The sequence below is a fragment of the Phoenix dactylifera genome, chromosome 6 (assembly GCF_051530095.1).
Source record: "Phoenix dactylifera cultivar Ajwa chromosome 6, Ajwa_hap1_PhDact_Kaust_v1.1, whole genome shotgun sequence".
Classification (NCBI taxonomy): domain Eukaryota; kingdom Viridiplantae; phylum Streptophyta; class Magnoliopsida; order Arecales; family Arecaceae; genus Phoenix; species Phoenix dactylifera.
Window position 1 is genome coordinate 23290332 of NC_143195.1, and position 8905 is coordinate 23299236.

Below are 8905 nucleotides of genomic sequence, written 5' to 3' on the forward strand. Positions count from 1 at the left end.
ATAAAGTGTCGGTAATAAAACTAACGATGCTTATAAGCATTGGTATAGGTAATAAAAAGCGTCGGCAATGCCTGATTTTCTTGTAGTATTAAGATAATTTAATAGCATGTGAGGTTATTCCCTATGTGATCTTCTCTTCAATTACCTTGCAATTTAATCGGATGGAAAGAATTTGCCACCATGATTCCTTGAGGGCAAGGAATAAGCCATCAGAATTCAGCATCCTGAAATGGAACAGTAAATAACCAAATATTACTATTGTTACCAACGTTGTAACAAGTATTACATATCAGTTGCCATGCAACATGGTGGTTCAAGTACATGCTTTCATACTCTCACAGCAACCTTCCTTGCACTGGTTTGTGGCCACAGAATACATGAGAAACAATCCAATTGCTCTCATACAGAGCACATCAGAGAGGCGCCATGGCTGCGCCGGAAACAAAACCCGTCTCGGACTGCCCAGGGGCACAAGCTACCGCTGCCGACCCTGATGCAGGCCCTGCCGCTGCTGCACTGGAGCTCTTGATCTCTTCCATGCCTCGGCGAGCATTCGATGATGCCTGACATAACTTTGGAAGGAACACACCTGCAAAACAGCATCAACGAAGATAATATCTCAATTCGATATCAAAGATCACTTGCATGTGCGTAGCCAAGATAGAGTTCTTACCTTCACCAGCTGCGAGGTTGAAGTATAGATCAACAATGTTGGGGCACTCCTGGTAGCATGGTGGTGAGCACAGCTTCTGAGCAAAACGAGGATCTAACAGAGAGTCCGATGAGATCCCCACGGTGCTCCGGGTGAGTCCACAGGCTTTGATGCACTCGTCGGTCTCCACCCAGTCCTTGAGGTTCTCAGCCTCGATGTCTGATGTGCTGCAGGAGAACTCCTCCTGCCCTCCCCTCCGCACCCGGTTCTCGAGAACGCAACGCATGCCGGACGACGACACGGCAAAGGCACAGGTGTTTCTTGCCAGGCTCTCGCATGTGATGCCTCCTGCAATGGCCATCAAACCTTGTTCATTTAGAAAGGACAAAAAGATGGATGGGATGTAATATATGTTGTGCTTTCACTGAACATACCGAGGGTGAACTGAACACCGAAGAGAAGAACAAGAGTCAGGCACACCAGGGTGCTTGAGCTATGAAAGGAAGCCATTGGTGCAAAATGTTCGATAGATGGAGCAGCGAGGGCTTCAGGTTGCTGTTGTGATGTGTGGTGTGGGAAGGGGAAGGTGAGAGCTATTAATAGGCTCCAATGAGGAGATTCAACAGAAAGGAGTTTGCTAAGAAGGAGACTCCTTTGAACTTTTGTGACGCCTTTGGGAATGGGCTTTGACTTTTGAGGCGGATCCGACGAGGCCAGTTCTTGGTTACCTCCGTTACGAAGGTTGCAGCCTTTTTAAATTTATATTTAGATCGGTCCCTGAGCTGTTCCATTTATTGCTGGCGTGCGGTTGGGGCATACAGCTCCATAGTGGAAACGACAAGGTCGGTATTTAATTTATTAGTGAAAAAGCCAGTTACATGTGTTTTTGGGTGCGATCAAGGAGTTTGCTCTTGGAAGGCCCAAAGCGGAGATAGATCGCTAGCAGACCTCGGGATAGCATCTGTTGCCGCAGAATTCCAAGTCAAAGCCGGGTCGCAAGTTGAATGACTCTAAAGTTGGTTTGAACCGAACTGAGCTGTTTGGCCGAGATACAGAAAAAATGATTTCCTCTTGAAGCGACCTGCAATGAGTCCTCTGCTGAAATATTTCAAATGGAAGACCTTCTGATATTTGAGTTAGAACAATGAGACAATAATGTGGGAGAAATAAATCTTTGCAGTGTTGAGTTTTCTGAATGAATGAGCTTATTTGAGGGCCCCTCGACGACACCTTTACATAGAGTAGTCATATGGTTACCTGATTTGACACGATGTGTGTTAATGGCTAGGTAATGGTCAGTTGTATATTTACAACATGGAAAACATTCCACATGAGTGGCAAATGACAGTGAGTACGCTGATCATGCGATGACATCAGTGTTGCCATAATTGCCGGTCTTTACTAGCACGTATAAATTTTTTTTTTTGCTAGACCGGGTGATTCATACAATACGTGTACGGATGCACCCAAGAAGATCGGAAAGCAGAATATCATCGAGCTCTCGAGGCAACTCTCCATCCTCTGCCCACAGGGTGCTATGAGCATGGTTAGCCACGTATGTGGCCACCCAATCCGTAGCCCCGTTGGCTTTTTTAAAAACATGCTTCGTCTGGATAATCCCTTCGTTCCTCATCATCATTCAGATATCGCGAAGCAAAGGATGGTCACCAGCAGCAACTCCCGGACCCTCCGGGATCCTGCTGATGACCGTAGCCGAGTCACCCTCCAAGATGATTGAGCCAGTTGAGAGCATACACTGAGCATATCAAAGACCCGCTCCGACAGCTGTCAGCTTCGTATCAGGAACCGTGCAGTCAAATAACTGACATCCTCCTACTGCAACGACTTTGGAGTTCAGTTTCTAATAACGAAACCTGCTCCACCCTTTGTGCGTCCACCCAGCACCGACCCATCAAAATTGATCTTGAGGAAGCTAGGGGGTGGGGGCTCCCATGCGTAAGAGCACGTATAGATTAACTACTCGAATTTGGTTCACTACGATTTATGTCGCGGTCAAGAAGATCGGTCTGATCCAAGATTGAGATGTCCAATATTTCCTCCATCATTGTCCCTACTTTTGAGGCCGAGCTGTATCTTAGTTCGGCTGACGAAAATTGTATCGTCATCTCGATCGAAGACACGGCTTCTGGAAAGAAGCATTAATGCATCAGTGAATCTTGGACACGGTTTTTGAAGCTATTGGCAAAGAACTTGAGAATTGGAAAGTTAATATCATTGGACTTGGATTTCTGAAGAGCAGAATGTACTATTTATCTACTTTCTTTTATTTAATTTGTCACTTATCATTAGCTATGTTTACTTATCATCCAATGTTTATGGGGCATATGCTAGGATTGGTGCCAGCACTTGAAGAGCTATTCCCAAACATAGATTCTTTATGAGACATCCATACTTTAACTTGAAGGCAAAGCATCCAGGAAGAGGGTTGAAGGATGCCATGTGGAACCGTGCCAGGGCAACTTACGCGGAGGACTTCGAGGAGAAGATGGGCAAACTGAAAAAGCCGTCTGAGAATGTTTATAAGTCACTCCAAGACAAATCACCTTTCCATGGGTAAATATCCCACTTTTGGATGCAAGGGAGAAGTCTATTTTAACAATGTTAGAGCTTATAAGAAAGAACAAATAGGATCATGAACTAGAGGAACAAGATGATAATGAGCTTCCAAGGAGAAGTTTGCCCCAAAAATCAAAAAAGTTGGAGAAGAGTAAGGACCAATCTGCCAGGTGTTAGCCTAGTCTTCAGCGGTCCGAAAGTAGGGAGAAGCTACCAAGATAACTTGGATTGTTTTGTAGTTGATTTGAGAGAGCACACTTCAACTTATAGGAAGTGGGACTTCAATGGGATCCCATGTAACGGACAGGAGCTTGAGGCAAATAGATGCTTGTGATATTTGCCTTGAATGGGCCATTTGAGCTGAAGCCGGCGAGCCCAACTGGCTTCAGCTCATGGCCTAGGAGAAACTGAAGTAGAGGATCGCGATTGCGATCCTCTGCTCCTCATTTCTCGGGGTAATGGGGGTGGGGTCCATGGCATCCCCATGGCCGGCCTTTCTGAACGGCATTTCCGCGGCCTTTCTGAACAGCCACCTATTCCGCTCAACCGCCACGAGAATCGCGACGGTGAACGAGCTGTGTGCCTGATTCCATTTGGAAGACCTCTCTATAAATTGCCTCTTCCTCTGCCATCGAGCCACCATCTTTGAGCTCCTTCTCCTCCCTCCTTCCTCTCCCTCTCCAGTGGTCGGTGTGCCACCCTAATTGAGGGTCGTCCGAAGCTTTTATCTCCAAGCTCTGTTTTCTTTATTCCAAGCCCTGTTTCAAGCTTTGTCACCGCTAGTCGCTGGACCAAACCACCCGTAGATATAATCCACCACCTTTGCCAATTGCCGGTAAGTTCCTTTCCCTCTACTTTTCAATCCTTAGCTGAATCAAGTTTTTTCCTTTTCCCTATTTCGGGCCAAACTGAGAAAGATCTCGATTTTCCTCTTCCATTGTTGGCTGTTTTGCCACCTTCGCTGGCTGCCACCACGGTCATCGCCGCCACCTCCATCACTGGCTCCACCGTGCTGGATCCCCAGCACCCACCCCTAGCCTTCTTTTCCCTCTCTTCCTTTTTTTTCCTTCTCCTACCTTCTTCAACGGGATGAAGAACATCCATTGTGAGTTGTGTTGGGACGTGATCATTCATTTGGGCCTTGCCCATTGTGGACCTAGTTTGGGCCCTGGCCATTCTATTGGGTCGTATTCATTATGGGCCGAGTTCAGGCTCTATTTATCCTATTGGGCCATATCCATTATGGCCGAGTTCGGGCCTGTTCATCCTATTGGGCCGTTCGAGCCTTGTTCACTCTATTGGGCCATTACTTCCGCCCCAGTTAGATTTGAGCCTGGAGGATTTAATTTTATATCATGTTTGGTTATTCCTTATGTGATCTTCTGTTCAATTATCTTGCAATTGAAGGGATGGAAAGAATTTGCCACAATGATTCCTTGAGGGCAAGGAATAAGCCATCAGAATTCAGCATCCTGGAATGGAACCATAAATAACTAAATATTACTATTGTTACCAACGTTGTAACAAGTATTACATTTCAGTTGCCATGCAACATGGTGGTTCAAGTACATGCTTTCATACTCTCACAGCAACCTTCCTTGCACTGGTTTGTGGCCACAGAATACATGAGAAACAGTCCAATTGCTCTCATACAGAGCACATCAGAGAGGCGCCATGGCTGCGCCGGAAACAAAACCCGTCTCGGACTGCCCAGGGGCACAAGCTACCGCTGCCGACCCTGATGCAGGCCCTGCCGCTGCTGCACTGGAGCTCTTGATCTCTTCCATGCCTCGGCGAGCATTCGATGATGCCTGACATAACTTTGGAAGGAACACACCTGCAAAACAGCATCAACGAAGATAATATCTCAATTCGATATCAAAGATCACTTGCATGTGCGTAGCCAAGATAGAGTACTTACCTTCACCAGCTGCGAGGTTGAAGTATAGATCAACAATGTTGGGGCACTCCTGGTAGCATGGAGGTGAGCACAGCTTCTGAGCAAAACGAGGATCTAACAGAGAGTCCGATGAGATCCCCACGGTGCTCCGGGTGAGTCCACAGGCTTTGATGCACTCGTCGGTCTCCACCCAGTCCTTGAGGTTCTCAGCCTCGATGTCTGATGTGCTGCAGGAGAACTCCTCCTGCCCTCCCCTCCGCACCCGGTTCTCGAGCACGCAACGCATGCCGGACGACGACACGGCAAAGGCACAGGTGTTTCTTGCCAGGCTCTCGCATGTGATGCCTCCTGCAATGGCCATCAAACCATGTCCATTTAGAAAGTTCAAAAAGATGGATGGGATTTAATATACGTTGTGCTTTCACTGAACATACCGAGGGTGCACTGAACACCGAAGAGAAGAACAAGAGTCAGGCACACCAGGGTGCTTGAGCTATAAAAGGAAGCCATTGGTGCAAAATGTTCGATAGATGGAGCAGCGAGGGCTTCAGGTTGCTGTTGTGATGTGTGGTGTGGGAAGGGGAAGGTGAGAGCTATTAATAGGCCCCAATGAGAGGAGATTCAACGGAAAGGAGTTTGCTAAGAAGGAGACTCCCTTGAACTTTTGTGACGCCTTTGGGAATGGGATTTGAGGCGGATCCGACGAGGCCAGTTCTTCGTTACCTCCGTTACGAAGGTTGCAGCCTTCTTAAATTTATATTTAGATCGGTCCCTGAGCAGTTCCATTTATTGCTGGCGTGCCGTTGGGGCGTACAGCTCCATAGTGGAAACGACAAGGTCGGCTTTTATTTTATTAGTGAAAAAGCAAGCTCCACCTTTTTGGGTGTGATCAAGCTAGAGGTGGCAATCGGATCAGGTCAGACATAAACAAATTGGGTCAGATACAGATCGGATCAGAAAATCATAAATCTGAATGTAACAACCTAGGACCTCACCCAAAATGGCTAGCCGAAAGGTATTATTTGGGTTCCTTGATCCTGTATAAGTACCCAAGATCTACCCAGCGAATAACCGATGTGGGACTAAACACACGCCCGCACAGGTCCTCACATACTCCTCCCGTTCAAGCCCTGACATTCTCGTCAGGCTAAGGGTTCAAATCCATTCAAATCTAATCACAAACACCACGATCGGTCCGTGGTCAACCCCAATGGATCTGTGCTGCAGTGTCCCCTAGTCCACATAAGTTATGGGCCGGATCCGCTCTGATACCACTAAATCAGTCACGCCCCGAACCCGAACTTAGGCCCGGGACGCGCCAGACGCCGCACACCCGCACGGCGGACCGCACGAGCGTGCAAGGCTGAATAATCAGACACTCAAGTCACAACATCAGATCACAATATCAATACTAAAAATCTATCATTTATGATAATCAAATCAATAATTCAATTTCAAATGTCTCAAATAAAGTTGGTAACATTTATTTACAAGATCAATTACTTATGACAAAATGAATCTAAATCTATCTATGTCCAATGTCATAAGTCCTCTCCTCCCGAATCCCCCATCAATCATCTCCTGCAATTATGTCAAAAACAGGTATGAGCTACAACAGCTCAGTAGATAACAACATGCATAAAGTCACGATAACATGTATTAAAGCATATGCAATATAACTACAGGTCATGTGCACAAATAAATATGATGATCCGCAAACCAATCCGATACTCAAGTAATATATATATATATATATATATACCATCTTAGTCTATCATATCACGCATAACATAATCCACATATCTACCGCATGACTACGGCCACATCACCCAGTGGCATGGTCACACCGAAGTGTCAACACTCTGCTCCAAATGGAGCCCTGCACCGCAGTGCTGCACCCCAGGGTGCCCCAATCTCTGCTCCTCAGAGCATGCTCCGCAGAGCCAAAACACCCCATAGTGCCGGAACTAGCTCCTCATACAAGTCGATAGGGCCAACGTTTCCACCCCATTGGCGGGAATCCTAGACAATAGTCACGCGGTCTCCAAAATCACATCCACAAATTCCAACAATCAAACTTAATATAAACATAAGTTTTCAAAACCAATATATATGCATAATAGATTTTCAGATGATCGATTTACAGTCAAAAACATGCTTCTAAATGATAATACTGCCAAGAATATAAAACATATCAATATGCTGGAAATAATCACACATATGCATAGTACATGTAAATCATACTTTAAGCAAGGTTACCTACATGGGTTCGCTTAAAAATCCCTGCCACAGATATCACGAACCCCTGGTTAAACATAAATATTAATTATTTAATTAACTAAGAAACATAATTTAAATTATTCCCAATTTCTTAAATTTCTAAGTTCATGGATCCAAGAATGGGCCCCTAAGATCAGACATAGACCCTAAGAACAGGTAAACCAAAACCCCAAAAATCAGGATCCTTTAAACCCAAAACCAATTGTAGCCCAAAACAGATTAGGCCCAATTGAACCAAACCAGATTCAGGTCCAGATCAGATCTCAGGCCCATACCAAACCAGCCCACAGATCCAATGAGGTTCAACTCAGCCCAACACAGATTTCCCAACCCAACCCAAACCAGATTTGATCAGACCAGATTAGATCAAATCCTGATGAATCAGTTTATACTCACACCAGGCTAACCCAAATTCCTGACTCAGGTTCAGACCCTAACCAAAACCCATTCACTCCAACTCGGATCAAACCCTATTCACAGCATAGGTGAAACCGGTTCACAGTTTGAACCCGGTCCAAGATCTGGTTCACAAATTAAGCACGGAAATCGATGCAAGGAAAAACACCCAGCCGAAAGAAGAAGAAGAAGAAGAAGAAGAAGAAGAAAAAGAAGGAGAAGAGGAAGAAGAAGGAGAAGAAGAAGAAGAAAGGAAAAAGGGGGGTGGCTGGTGGCTCCGGTCGGCCCTCGGCGGCCGACTGTGGCCCTCGACGGCGGCGCTCGGCCAGCCGCCGTCGGCTACCCAACCTTCACGAGCGGCGCCGAACGAGAAGAGGAAGAGGAAAAGAAGAAAAAGAGGAAGGAGGGAGGCCGGGGCTGCAAAACTCGTCCCCTCTGTTCGCCCACCTCCGGCCGAACTCATTTCGGCCGGATTGACCCCGGCCGGCCACCGTCGGCCGGCCAAACTTCACAAAAAAAAAAAGTCTTCAGAAACAGGGGAAGGTAAAACCGGTTGATATCCCTCATTTCTCCCCTTAAATCCATAAAAAGTGATAACAAAAATATCTTCCTCACCTCCGGTCGTCAATGGATGAATCCCAGGCGGCGTTGGTGGCTCCGGCGGCGGCGGGGCTCCGGCGATCCTCTCACAAAGAGGGAAAAACGAAGAGGAGAAGGTTTGAACTTTCAGAAGAATGGGAGCTCCTCTGAGAGTTTCTCAAAGAGAGAGAGAGGGAGAGAGGGAGAGAGGGAGAGAGGGGAAGAGGGAAGAGGGGGGTGGGGCGGAGATCCCGCTGGCCGTTCGGCCGGCGTGGTCATCGTGGTCACCCCCACGATGACTCAACTGAAGTCGGCACCCCTTGCCGACTTCAGTATGTTGGGCCCTAGGACGGGCCCAACTCAGGTCTTCACACTGAATCTGAATAAACAGGTCAGAAATTACAACCTGAACCCGACCCGTTTAACCTGTTTAATAAACAGGTAACCGGTTTGCCCAACCCAATCCAACATATTTAACCTGTTTGCCTAATCTGACCCATTTAACCTGCCCAACCCAACCT

At 46.7% G+C, this 8905-nt stretch overlaps 2 protein-coding genes across 2 annotated transcripts; both read right to left on the bottom strand.

The window, feature by feature from the left end:
- Nucleotides 1–242: 242 nt before the first annotated feature.
- LOC120110745 (uncharacterized) lies at nucleotides 243–1361 on the bottom strand. Its single transcript, XM_039126299.3, has 3 exons — nucleotides 1087–1361; nucleotides 674–1000; nucleotides 243–589 (listed from the first exon to the last, which is right to left on the bottom strand). The coding sequence occupies exons 1-3, from the start codon at nucleotides 1160–1162 to the stop codon at nucleotides 414–416; spliced, it is 579 nt and encodes a 192-aa protein (XP_038982227.3). The 5' UTR covers nucleotides 1163–1361; the 3' UTR covers nucleotides 243–413.
- A 3362-nt stretch (nucleotides 1362–4723) lies between these two features.
- LOC120108090 (uncharacterized) lies at nucleotides 4724–6395 on the bottom strand. Its single transcript, XM_039121632.3, has 3 exons — nucleotides 5564–6395; nucleotides 5151–5477; nucleotides 4724–5066 (listed from the first exon to the last, which is right to left on the bottom strand). The coding sequence occupies exons 1-3, from the start codon at nucleotides 5637–5639 to the stop codon at nucleotides 4891–4893; spliced, it is 579 nt and encodes a 192-aa protein (XP_038977560.1). The 5' UTR covers nucleotides 5640–6395; the 3' UTR covers nucleotides 4724–4890.
- Between the last annotated feature and the right edge of the window lie 2510 nt (nucleotides 6396–8905).

Excerpts from the sequence above, each read along its gene's own strand:
- LOC120108090 (XM_039121632.3), bottom strand. The coding sequence starts at position 5,639 with ATGGCTTCCTTTTATAGCTCAAGCACCCTGGTGTGCCTGACTCTTGTT. Across the intron at positions 5,478-5,563 it reads CGGTGTTCAGTGCACCCTCG|GAGGCATCACATGCGAGAGC; the intron begins GTATGTTCAGTG and ends TGGCCATTGCAG. Across the intron at positions 5,067-5,150 it reads CAACCTCGCAGCTGGTGAAG|GTGTGTTCCTTCCAAAGTTA; the intron begins GTAAGTACTCTA and ends GCTGTTTTGCAG.
- LOC120110745 (XM_039126299.3), bottom strand. The coding sequence starts at position 1,162 with ATGGCTTCCTTTCATAGCTCAAGCACCCTGGTGTGCCTGACTCTTGTT. Across the intron at positions 1,001-1,086 it reads CGGTGTTCAGTTCACCCTCG|GAGGCATCACATGCGAGAGC; the intron begins GTATGTTCAGTG and ends TGGCCATTGCAG. Across the intron at positions 590-673 it reads CAACCTCGCAGCTGGTGAAG|GTGTGTTCCTTCCAAAGTTA; the intron begins GTAAGAACTCTA and ends GCTGTTTTGCAG.